This window comes from Poecilia latipinna, unplaced genomic scaffold (genome assembly GCF_001443285.1).
Source record: "Poecilia latipinna isolate Pla-1442-1.1 unplaced genomic scaffold, P_latipinna-1.0 Scaffold3424, whole genome shotgun sequence".
NCBI classification, from domain to species: Eukaryota; Metazoa; Chordata; class Actinopteri; order Cyprinodontiformes; family Poeciliidae; genus Poecilia; species Poecilia latipinna.
In genome coordinates, this window is record NW_015116040.1 from 34,088 (window position 1) to 47,518 (window position 13,431).

The 13,431-nt window shown below is 38.3% G+C and overlaps 1 protein-coding gene across 1 annotated transcript in view; it reads right to left on the reverse strand.

Moving 5' to 3' along the window:
- chrna1 (cholinergic receptor, nicotinic, alpha 1 (muscle)) overlaps positions 1 to 11,274 on the reverse strand; it is a 16,650-nt gene extending 5,376 nt beyond the window's left edge. Inside the window, 9 exon segments of the mRNA XM_015023825.1 lie at positions 1,296 to 1,410; positions 1,506 to 1,729; positions 3,266 to 3,503; positions 4,839 to 5,034; positions 5,147 to 5,256; positions 6,102 to 6,146; positions 7,521 to 7,663; positions 11,025 to 11,124; positions 11,127 to 11,274. Of these exon segments, the coding sequence (XP_014879311.1) occupies positions 1,296 to 1,410; positions 1,506 to 1,729; positions 3,266 to 3,503; positions 4,839 to 5,034; positions 5,147 to 5,256; positions 6,102 to 6,146; positions 7,521 to 7,663; positions 11,025 to 11,124; positions 11,127 to 11,156 (1,201 nt within the window). The 5' untranslated portion in view covers positions 11,157 to 11,274.
- Positions 11,275 to 13,431: the final 2,157 nt, after the last annotated feature.

The following is a 13,431-nucleotide window of genomic DNA, read 5'->3' on the forward strand; positions in this document are numbered from 1 at the left end:
TAGCTAAAAGATGACTAGCTAATACCAGTACAGCACCATAGCTTGTTAATAAGAAGAATATAGGCTACTGATGTTGTTTATGTTAAAAAGTGGGAAGTAGATGTTACATTGAGTAACTTTTTTGGAATATTTCTTTTACTTGAGTAATATTATTATTGCTATACTCATTTTGCCCCCTTGCCCCTCCAAAATAAGCCGATGTCCCCCCTGTTTAACTCGTCTGGAGGCGGGTCTGCGTAGACACATAATGAAAATTGTTCTCAGAGACCTGTTCACCTGCTGAACTTGACACCAGATCCTTGTTGAACTATTTTGACATAAATCTCTGCAAAGTGTTGTGTGATTGGTCAGAAGTTTGTTGCTGTGCTTTGTGCAGAAATGCACTCGGACAGCAATGTTGATATTTCTCTTTGACTACTTCGCTTCCACTATTCGGCAAGAGACATTGATATTTTTGAGGAACATTTATCTGATGAGATGAGGAATGATGGACGTATGATTCTTCACTAAATAACTCCTATATAAATACCACAGGCAAATGTTTAATAATACCTGGATGGAAATTGCAACGTCTTTGCTCACAGAAGAGGCTGTCTACAGAAAAGTGTGGTGATCTTGCAGTGTCCTCTGTCAGTCTCCTCTTGATGTGGGTGTGATGATGTTTCAGGAATAAGACTCTATATGCTAGAGACTTTGGTTGATCAGCAAATTTTTATTACAAACTGTAGCCCAAGTCAGCACGACCGAATTGCAAGGAAATCTTAGCCCAATCATAGCAAAATCCTCCCGATTGTTGGACAGCACCCTGTTTATAAGGCTTCTGGCCAACACACTCTCTTCCCAAAGTTTACATTATCACATGCCTTTCTTCCTGATATAGGCATGTTCAAGTCACGGTGGTGGTGTGTCTGCTAACGCACTTGGAGTCCATATATGAAACCTGTTTTTGAATTCAATGTCTCTTTTCTCGGCTGGTCCTGTAGATTGCCAAAAAAGTCCTCATGTGTGATCAGAGACTACGCCCTCTCTGTGACAACTTTGTAAAATCAAAGCTACAGGGAGGTGAGGGGGGACCCCCTTGAGTAGTGGCATGAATTATAATGAATCGGGAGGAGTGTCCCTCCAGTGGGCTGCACCGTTGTATGAAAGGTGTGTACAAATATGAACAGTCGAAAACCACTAAACTGTGTGTCAACTGTTTGGCTTTGGATGAAGTATGTCAGGGCCTTATGGGTGTACTTTCTTTTTACTATTACTTTACTTGGTTTTATGCTACAGTGTTTAGGGTGTCTTGCCTGAAATATCTGATATGTCCATGTCAGTAGGGAACAGTCTCTTCTGGCTGATCTCCTGACTGGGTCGCTTCATTGTTGAGAAAAACATCATGTTTGGAATGGTTTCAATGAAGACCTAACAGGACACAGAAAGAAAACTGATCAAGTTCTGCCACTTACAGAACAGATGCATCGTTTCTCACTTTCTACCACAGAGCAAACAGCATGAACCTTGCGGATCCATGCCGGCATGGTGTGTGTGCTGGGCGAGCGGTGGTGTGTGTTGATGACGATGACCGTGATGATGATGGAGGCGATCACAAAAACCATAGTGAAGAGCATGTATTTCCCTATGAGAGGGACAGCGCTGGAAGTGGAGGGAATCAGCTCGACGATAACCAGCAGGAAGACAGTCAAAGACAACAGGACAGAGATGGACAGAGTCATCTTCTCGCCTTGAGTCGGGGAGAAAAAAAACATTGTGTCTGAAAACATAATGCAGGTAACAGCAAAACACCTTTACACAATACCACGCTATACTTTCATTATGTTGAAGGTATGGTGTAAAGTACTTATGTTTTATAAAGTAATTAAATTAACAAAAAAGTTTTTTTTTTGCCCGGTCATTAGGAAGAGTTTGTCTGTTTGGTAGTATCCTGTTTCCCCCTCTCAAAACCTTTACCATAAAATAAACTACAGTGGTAATAACAGGAATTAGAAACATCAGCTGACTGCAATCCGCAAATACTTGAGACCCCCTCTAAAAATGCTTATAACTGCTTATTTTGATAGTTCTAACACTAAGTATATCGAAATATGCTTTAATACACACAGTGGAAATCCTCTTAGCACTGTAGATGTTACTGTAGAAGTTAACATCTACAGTAATCTTTAGCTCTGCTCTTGGAGGTACAACCAGTCAGTTCCAGGGAAAACAGATGGTGCTCCTGAATTGGTTACTTTGCAAACACCAGCCAGTACCGTGCCATGTAGCACTGGACCTTGGTAATTCAGCTACCCAAGCTGCATTTTCTTTAGAATATTTTAGACATGCTCTACAAAAAAGAATCAGTGAATAGAGGGTTTTCCGTAAATAATTTAGAGTTACGCTCCACAGAAGAATCTGCAAAAAATTAATCACAAAAAGGCAGGGCTTCATTGTAGCAGCATAATATCTGCTTGAATAGATTGATCAGTCAGTAATGTTTTGATTTGTAGTTATTCATGTTTATTTGAGGCACTTTGCTGTTTAGTTAAAAGTTCACTAAACTCTAAAGCATGTCATCTTAAATTAACAATCACAATGAGACATTAGGAACCATAACTGACAGGTCAGGCTAAAGGGACAAGTTGATTCAGTTTCAATGCATTTATGATGAGTAAAACAATTTTTTTTGTGTTGCTTTGACTGCAATAATTGATGTAATTGCACCAAGTTGCTCTTCCCACCCTTATCACCCTTATTATTTTTGAATGCTTCAGTTCACCAATTTTCTTTTTTTTCTGCATTGATTGTGAATAATAATAATCTGCCCATCTGGCATTTTTTTGATTATCATGAGACACAAATCACCACTACAATAAATACATATATGTGTTTTACTTTTTCCTTTATTCATAAGATTCATCTTGAAAGGATTAATGCAGTATTAAATTTAAGTATAGATTCCAATTTTTGTGAAACAATACTATAAACTCAAAATGTCAAAAAAAAAAAATAGGATTTTTTTTCTACAATTAAGGTGTTTTGGTGGTTCTGTCATGTCAATTCATAGGTAAACTTTTCTGTGCTTTCTTTCTTTTAAATATTTTCTTTCCAGATTTCCACATTTTATGGTTGTTGAATTCTCATGTGTTGCACTTTGAACTTCAGCAAACACTCTCTTTAAAAATAACATCAATATATGCTTTTGCAAATTCATTGTGAGAACTTTAAAAATGAATTATTCCCTTAAATTGTAAAAGAAAAAAGTGTTTCTATATTTACATACCTGAATCAGTAGGGAGGTAAAAGACTAGTCCAGTGAGAAAGGAGAACAGCATGCAGGGAATTATGACATTGACAATGAAATAAAGGGGAAGCCGCAGCATCAGGAAATGGTAGGTGATGTCCAGATAGGGCGTGTCAGGGCAGCATGTGTAGTAAACCCAGTGTTTCCAGCTCCTGTAGTCCTTCAACACCCATTCACCTGACTCCATGAAGTTACTGAGGTCTGGTCGGTCACTGTCCTAAAGCCAGAAAGCAAACTTAAGATATGCAAATACACATTGAACTTCACGTTTCATTACATTACACCAAGCATCAATGTATTTTATTGGGATTTTATATGTGAGCCCAACACAAAGTAGTGCAGAATTATGACTTAGGAGGAAAATTTTGGTTTGCAAAACATGGCTTGCTTTTGTTATCTGTCACCTTTACTCTGATACTGCTGAACAAAACTATTGCAAGCAATTGCTTGACAGAAGTCACACAGTCAGTAAAAGGAATCCACGAGAGTGTAATTTAATCTCAGTATAAATCCAGCTCTTGTGTGTATTTATCCTAGTAGTTGTGAAGTTCCTGTTTGTGAACCAACAGAACAAGTCAAGTCAAGGAGGAACGGCTTTGAGGAGGCCGAGTGTCTCTTAAGGGCACTGTGTAACCTATCTTCTGAAAATGGAACCTACGTCCACTAATCAACGTCCACCTATGATGACAGGTCGGCTCCACAGAGACCTGCAGAGACCCATAGCTTAGGTAGAAGACAGGACAGCTACTATGATGATTTATGTTGAACATATGAACCTGGACTTTATGAAAGACTGGCAAGAAGAACGCAATCAGAATTTCCATTGAAGGTTACCCCCCAAGCCACAAAGAGGACTGATCAGTTGAGATAATAACTTTTTCACATGTTGAGGAAAGCTGACATTTTGCACCTTGAACACACCTACAGTGGCAGATGGTATGGAGATTTTTTTTTTTCCTTTATCATTGAACAGCAAAACTGGTTCGTCGTGGTGTAATTACTGGATTTAGGTGCAGGGAAATCCTGAAAGAAAACCTGTCAGAGGTTGCAAAGGTTTTGGAACTTACAGGCAGCCTGGCCATTGGCTTTTTACGTAATTGCCATCAATTTTCATTTCCATTTAATGCTCTCTCTGGAATTTCTCCTACTGAGCTCAATTTCTCCAATTGAATTCTAATGGGTCCAATTGACAGAAGGAAAACTTGTGAATGATGAGTTTCTGCAATATTTTAGAATTGTAGTCTGCCTGTGGTTGTATATAGGCAATGGCAGCGGATAAAGTGAACGAAACTATCCAGAACGTCCTCAATATGCTTCCAAATATTGAGCAATTAAGGTCTGGTAAACTTCATCGAGCCGGCGCATTGCATACATCACAGCCAAACTTTTAGGATTGGGTTAAATTATATCCACAAAATGCACTTCTTTCTGCATCACAACTCTGCACTAACTTGTGATGCTCAATCAAATTAATTCTCAAATACAAAGACATTTCTTATTGTAAAGCAATACATTTTGAACAAAAACAACATAGTAAAAGCTTCACTCTTACTGGGTTGATGATGACCAGAGTGCCATCATATGTCCAGGTTCCCAGTTTCATGCTGCAGTTCTGGAGGTCAAATGGGAAGTGAAGGACAATTATCTCACAGTAACTCTTGTAGATTGCAGGTGGGTTCCATGTTATCATGCCCGTGTGCTCCAGCAGGACTTTGGTCTCATGAATGATGGCAAAATCACCATCAGCACTGGAACAAGGAACAGGAAGAAAGCAGAGGGCAGACAGAGTGTGACCACATATTCAGTTAGCTAAAGCTAAGAGTAGATGTCTGTATAAACCGGAGCAGCAGTTCTGCTTACTTGTTGTACAGAACTAAGTCGGGCTTCCATATGTCTGTTGAAGGAATTCGGATCTTTTTGATGCCTCCATAAGCATCTGGATCCCACTGCAGGTTCACATCTTTCCATTGCTAGGATGAAAAATGGGAAGGCAGCCCTCCAAATAATTAATCTGTTTATTTGTTCTTCCCTCAGGTGATTGATCTTGTTAAGCAGATGTAATTTGATATAGATCAGGCTGATCTACTGACAATGAATAATCTTTTAATATAAATATTCTGGCTTGGATGTGCATGGAGGGCCAAAAGGGACTAAATTAAATAAATAAATAAATAAACAAAAACTTAATTAAAATAATTAAATCATTAATTTAATTCCAAATTAAATTAATGTGATTAAATAATTTATATGAGAAACAATTTAGTTATTAAATATGTCAATAAATAATTCAAATGCAAATGCATGTGCAGATGCAGATAATTAATTAAATATGTATTTATTTATTTCATGGTTCCTGTTCCTGCAGTGTCACCATATTAAACTCAGAGGGGCGGGGCTGTGGGCGGGGCTTACACTTATCTGTTAATTTCCACTACTTTAGCCTGAGTCTTTGAAAATCATGGCGGCCTTGCGATGGAGGGTTTTCAGGCATTTCCCATCAGCTCTTTAGACAGATTTCACAATTAGCAGACAATGTAGAAACAGATTGTCATACAGACCACATGGTGAATAAACTTGACTGCAAAACTAGTGGAGGTCACCAGATTAGTATTGATCTTAATAATTTATTGATGTATTTATTCTTTTAAAATAAATACAGAAATAATGGCTGTGTTGGCCCTCCATACAGTGTATCAAATTAATGTCTTAAAACCTTCCTTGTCACGGTCTCACGGTCCTTGAAATGAATTCATAAAATGTTCTGAATTAAGTACATTATAGCTACACACAGGAAGACAACACACAAAACAGCTACCTGTCGGAGACGGACATTACTGGTCACAATCTGGTTGACTTCATCCTGAGAAAAATAAAGGAACAACATCAGAGATAGAAATTAACTCGTTGACCTAGCACTCAAGATCTACTGTCCCGCAGTTTTTCGATGCATTCCTGCTTCAATGTGGCTGAATCAAATGACCGAACTGCCTCTTCAGCATACCATCAAGTTTGACAAATGCCTGGCTTCCTTTGTGAATCATTATTAGCAAACTGATCTTTACAAACCCTGACCTGCCATTTCCAATTTGGTCAATACCGATTTTTTTGTCTGAAAAATTTCTAAACACAGTAACAAAATCGTTAAGATGGCAACAGTGGGGGGACTATTGTTAACTAAGCACATGGACATTAGATAGGGTGGGTAGGTCTATCAGTCAGCTCTTTCCAAGGGCAGAGAAAAGTTGGCAATGGCTGATTTTCAGACTTGTGCGGAAATAGATAACATTGATTTCACATGTAAGTACGATCACGAATCACCCAAAATTTGGGAAATTGTGGCTGATTTATCAATGGGCTCCTATAAGTACATAATAGAATTGATCAAAGTAGCATCCAGTATTACGCAACGAAATTTTTCTACAAACATTAAGACATAGAATGTCACAATGACATGGTGTCTCAATGTCAGTAAAAAAATATTGTAAAGAAATTTTACATACACATAAACTGACATCACTGGGACTTTTAGAGACATTTTGTTAGCAACTAAAAATAAATCACAATCATATTGGTGTATTTAAAAAGCTATTGACTTGTAACTTGACTTTAGAATCAGTGATGAAAAGTAGAGTAACTGTTCATGATGTTTCACGTCTAAAAATGTATACAAATGATAGTGATATTATGCTTGTTTACTACAGTTTAAAACATGGTACAAGATTTTATTGATACTGTTGACCAACTACTCTTCATGAATTCAAAAATCCTGAATCCTAATAAGTTCCTCATCAGGACTTATTAAAATTATCACCTTAAAAGTCCCTTTAAATCCTTCTACAGAGCAGATCCTTTTTACTTCTTGACATGTAAAATGCTACAAATGATAGAGGGTGTACATTATTTTTGCCAGGACTACAAGTAGTGTGCATAGAGTTAAAATTACATGCCTTCAACTAATTAAATTATCAACTCTCCCCACCCCACACAGACACACACACACTTTTGTCTCTGTTTCGTCTGAAGTATTCAGTCTTTGTGTTTTTTTTTAAAGTATGGGATCCTCTGTCTGATGATCTGGTTATGTTTGTATGGATGCTGGGGTTGATGATGGGGATCACATTGTGTCAGTAATTGGGCCAACAAATCTCCACCCCTAAATGCTGGTTGTAAATTTCCAAAACTTTTCCAAACTGTTTCCACTCTTGGAAATACACAGGGGAACTGTTACTCTTACCACACTAATAAGTTGGATAAGCTGCAGGCCCACGGTGACTACTACAGCATCGCTGAAGTGGTTAACTGGACGAACCACTTTGTTATAACCCTTAAACAGGGTTTTCACCAGTTTCGTCTCATCTTCTGAGCAGGATCCCAACCCTGAAGAGAGATGGACACAATTTCAATTAGGGCTTGCCTAACTTAAGGTTCAAGTTTAGTGAAGTACATTCTGAGGTAATGCCACCCTCTCATGTCCTTCAGAAATATTTTCACAATGAGAGCTGAAGAAAGGAAATTGTGGTTCCTGCTCTGAACTTTTCCTCAATTTACAACCAGCGATCTGAAACCCTTAATTTCATAAACATGAGGACTGAAAACAGGTGCAGAGGAAAAGCAGGATGAGAGGACACTGTCTGATTCGAGACAGGCAAGGACAAACAGAGCAGAGAGCTTCACGGCAACACTGGACAAGTGACTGACATTCCATGTTGGTGAAAAGCTTCTCCACTGGCTGTCGCTCAGTCAAATCTGTCTCCAAAGGTTGTTTGTGGATCTAATCTCAGCACTCAGCAGGTGTTTGGAGCAGCCAGCTCTGGCCAGCAAATTGTCATGAAATGAGTTTCAGCTTGATATGAGTACACATAAAACATATTTAACACCTCTCCATACTCACAATGCTTTAAATAAACAGACTTAGATGTTTTCATCCCTACTAAATGTGCTGCCATAAACTATATGATGCCACTGGGTCAAATGTCAAAGACATAGGAAAACAGATTAAACATAATTGAGTAATACAGTATCATTTAAGTAGTCATACCCCTTAAGCTTCTTGACATTTCGTCATATTACAACCTCAGACAGACACCACTCACATTATTTGGAGGACAATGTACAGTGGACCTATTTGTGGACAATTCTGTGGACTTTAGCTTGAAATTATTTGTGGAAAATTTGACCATTCGCAGATTTCTTTGTATAGCATTTCTACAATGTTTGACAGAAAATGCAGGTCGGAAAACAATGCTGCTTGACATGCTACTATTGGCTGGATATGCAAAGCCGCCAATTCAGAACAACCAATTAACTTTTGCGGTAGTACCAAAGAGGTTTCCGTTGTGTGTTTTAATGCATATTAAGGTATTTTTTGATGTGTGAACTACTAAAATAGGAAGTTTTAAGAGGTTTTAGAGGGCTCTCAAATATTTGTAGATTTTAGCTATTTGAGGGTGGCTGTGGTACCTAATCCCTGCAATCCCTGGGTATCTACTGTGGTGCATAATTGTGAAATGTAAGGAAAAATACACCTTTATTTAAATTCTTTACACCAATCTGAAAAGAGTGGTGTAGAGTGGTGTACAGTATGACTGTCCACCTAAATTCATAGACCTGGCAAAAAGAAGCCTGTAGTCACTCCAATGTCTAACTGGGAATCTGAGGTGAGAATTGAATCTGACTAAGCTGTAACCATTTTGCAAAGACTGGGCAACCCTTTCAGTTTGTGGCGAATTTATATAGCATCTTTTGACTTGTATCTACCACTCAGAAGAGCTTTTAGATAATAAACCTCATTTCCCCAAATGCATTTCTCCTGCTTACAGAAATTTGAGTATCTAGATGTGCAATGCTGGCAGACGCATACCTCAAGAGCATTGCAGTATTGTTTAAAAACTTAAAGACTTGTAGCCCTTTCCTTCCACTTCACCATTGGACGCTACGTTGTGTTGGCATATCACATAAAATCCCAAAGAAATTCATTGAAATTTGTAGTTCTTTCATATTTACAGTAAGTGGGATGGCCACTGCCTTTGCTGTGATAGTAAACATGTCAGACAGATCAGTACAATTGACCCAACAGACAGCAGTGGAAGTCAAGTGGCATCCTTTGTGTGCTATCCCGGGAATGTACTGGTAAGTTTCCCCCAGCCTGAGCTGGACAAACTGGGATCAAGTTTCATTAAGCCAGCAACAGAGAGCATGCACATGAACCCTCATCACACATGAAGGTTCGGTTTTCTTCTATACGTTCTATTTCAAGTTTTCATCAAAGATCAGGAGGTCAGGGTTGGTGTAGTGTAGTGTACATTTCTTGTATTTGTCATTTGTCCCTGTTAATGTCTGCTTATATCCTGTTTGTTGTCAAGTCCGTGTTATTTCATCCAAGAACAGAAATAGAAGGGAAGAAGAAACACCTGGAGCTGTCAGTCACTGACCACTCTGAGTTGCTATTTGCTAGTGTTCTACTGCGCCAGCTATGGGGTGACAAAATGGTGGAGGGGGCTTTAGATGTCTCTCTGTTCCAACACAGCTGATTGATTACTTCCTCTGCATGTCAAAGTTCTGCAGATTCTGTTAATGAGCCGTCATTTTGTTCAGGTGTGCTAAACCAGAGAAAGATCTGAAACATCCGCAATGCTGGATGTTGAGAACTGACTTTGGACAGCACTACTCCAGACAGTCTGGTATTTGTTGCCTCTTGCCTCCACCATTTTAAAATTGTTTACATGCCAGTAATTTGGCTTGTCTTAGAAAGAAACTTATGCAAATCATTTGTAAGACTTTGAGAATACCACAAGTGCTGAACTGTAAAATGCAGATCTCTGCGTCTGATTCTTAGTCTTCTATCACCAAAATACCTAATGTCTCCTTCTGTGGTTAATATAAACTACATGTACTGATTAAATCTGAAACTCCGACATTATTAGTTAAAACACATAAGGGGCAATTTAGAGTGTTTTTTGTACGAATATTTTTGACAAACCTGAACTAAATTATTATACAATGGTTACAATATTTTTTTTATCCAATTACGATGGTTGGAGGAAGCAGAGTGTACCAATATGTGAGACTAAACGGTCACTGTGACAAATATGTGACCTTAGCTATCAGTCTTTAAGGGGACATCACTTACAGTAAATTTTACAAACAAATTAAGCAAACACTGTTAAAATCCTTAGATTTATATGACTTATATTTTCCCATACAAACATCTGCATACCATACATACATTGTTAGTCATAGTACTTGCTGAAAATTATGAAAAATTAATATATGTGTTTGGATTTTTATCATTTTCTGCCCACATTTTCATTGCAATGTTTTTCAATTTATATATATAAAAATATCTCATTTTAATTTTGTAAAAAGGTAGGTATCAGAAGCATCTTGGACTAAGCCTGTTTTTCATAAAGAGTCACATTCTACTTGCTAGCTACCATTTTGTACAGTTGCGTTATAGGGTAACTCTCCACTGTGTCTAACTTGCTATCACTGCATATCTACATATGTGACATGTATCTTTAACATATTAATTAGATTCTTAGGTCACACATACAATGCCAATTTTAAAAAATAATTCCTATAAAAACAGATCAGTAACCTCACATGGTTTCAAATTCTAGGATTAGAAGAGTTATGTCGTAAATGCAGTTATAAATAAGACCCTTCAGAATCTCTGTTTTCAGAACCAATTGCCAAATTCCTTAACACCAAATTACTCAGAAATATAAAAAATTCTTACCAGAATATGCACAAAGAATCCATGTGATAAAAATCAGGACCTTATGAAGGTGCATATCTGTGCCGTAAAAATCCTTAATCCCACAGGAAACCGTTGAAGTGTGTCCAGTTTGAAGATCTCAGTGTGACACATATACTAAGTATGCATTGAAATAGATACACTGAAGCTATAGCGTTCAACGAAGCGCTGCAGAGTATATGTGGTAAGGTGGATCAGTCAAGGTTGTGAACTCTGAGCTCTTGCTTTTAATAGAAAACACTATGCTGCTTCCCCAACCCACCAACTTCTCAACCACTCACCAAATGTCCAGGGAGGAAGACAGCTGGGACGGCTTGTCTTTGATGTTTGTTGTCGTGACTTCAGTTTGGTTCCTTCAGTTAGTGACAGCTTTTGTTCATGGTGTTCATGTTGGCTTTCTGTTAAGCAAAAGAAAGAAATATTTCTTTGTGTATTTGTTTAAGAAATACTGTTAAGGTAAAAATAAGTAACAGTTCTTTGGTTTTCTGTCTGAGCACTTTTCAAGAAAACCCCCTTTATCAGGGTATAGATATCTCAGTGTTTTGGAAATGCCCGCTTAACCTCTACCAGATTGATGGAAAGCATTTATTTCTTCTCTTTATTATTGATGTCTTTCTTTATTGGCATTATGGTAACACATATATATGCTGTAGGATAGCAAAGTTATGAAACCTTTGCTTCTACAGAGGAGATATAGGCGAGATCAATAAATGGTTGCTTTAGGACCCTTTTAAGCCAGGACACTCACACAGAGAGGCAGACAGACAGCTGAGCCCTGCCACTGATGAAATGAGAAGCATGTCAGGGCACATGCTGCTATTTGAGTGACATGGACACCTACTTATCAGCTCCCATGGCATGAAAAAATTCATTGGGTTACAGTCAGACTGAACATCTAAACAACTGAAATGAAACATGGACAAAAATTAGCATGTCTTTTACTGTATACTCAGCTTTCAGTATTCAGTATATAATAAAGGCAAGCTCTATAGTCTGTGAAATACTGAATCAAGTGCTGAAAAAAATGAGGAAATGTATGCTGACCAATATGTGATGCATTCACTGACCAAATTAGTATGGGAATAAATGTGTAGTTCTTTATCATTTCAAGTGCAGCTATTGAACACTTCTAAATTCACGTCCTTGTATGTAAAACATATGGCACAGAATTCCTCACAATATTTTGCTGACCTTTTGTTAGTAAATTACCTTAATGTTACTTTAAATTACTCATACCCTAGGCAATAAGTGATGAGAAACCCCTGTTCCTTTTTAAGTTGCCTATTTGCAGACAGCAAAGACTCAGACTCTGAGTAGTGGATGGATGCTGAAGACTGTAAGGCGTGGCAGTGGCAGTTTCCAAATTCCTTGGGTGCCCTATATGAGAAACACATCCATATTTAAGCAGTCACACCATGGAAACACTGTCTGAAGTTATAAAGACACATTTTCTGATGACTGTTGATGCCAATTACAGGTTTGATGACAAAATGAAAATACTCACTCAATAGTCAAAATAAGACTCAGACTGTGGAATCGCAGGAAGACATGAAAAGAGTGCTCTATTGTGTCCTTTCTACTGACCCTTACATGTGTGCTGAATTCCTTTGTCCCTTTCAGTGTAGGTTCCTGTATTGGCACTCAGTGGTGAGCTGCAAATGGGGGTATCTTGTACATTTTGATTTTTACAGAATCATTCTGATTTTGGCAAAATTCATTGCCAAAATCTGTTGTGGCATCTGTCATGTTTGTGGGAGATGACACCTTTCCACTCACAGACAGCTGGACAAGCAGCAAAGAGTCTTCTATTACCAACTGTCAAGAACATGCAGGCTTCTGTAGAATGCCTTTGACATCCTACCCAACAGATGGTAGGTCTTTTGCACAACCATCATCCTTGACTGAGATAAGATCACCAAAATGACTATGGCTGCTGTCTGTCTCCATGATTCCCTGAGAGACTGCAAGTCAGAGGCGTACACACCACAAGACTGACAGACAGGGAAGAAGCCAGTCACAGGTTTGTAAAGGGAGATTAGAGGGGAAAAGGACTGGGACTATTACAGTTTTTGCACTGACTATGAGGCAACTGCAATTCCCCACTGCGGGATTAATAAAGGAATATCTTATCTTATCTTATCTTAACTACAACAATCAAGCCAAATTGCAATGTGACAACCTTAAATATGTTTTGTTTTGTTTCCCCTGACGACCTTGGCAGTATAAAGACAATCAGGACTTCACAGACCAGGATTTCATCAAAGTCTTGTTTTTGAGGAAGTAAAGAGGGGCCCATGATTTGATTGGATTAAATATACTGTTGGGACTAACACCTGCAGTATTTGGGCAAGAAGAAGCTGAGTACACCCTGGACAGGTGGAAATACTGC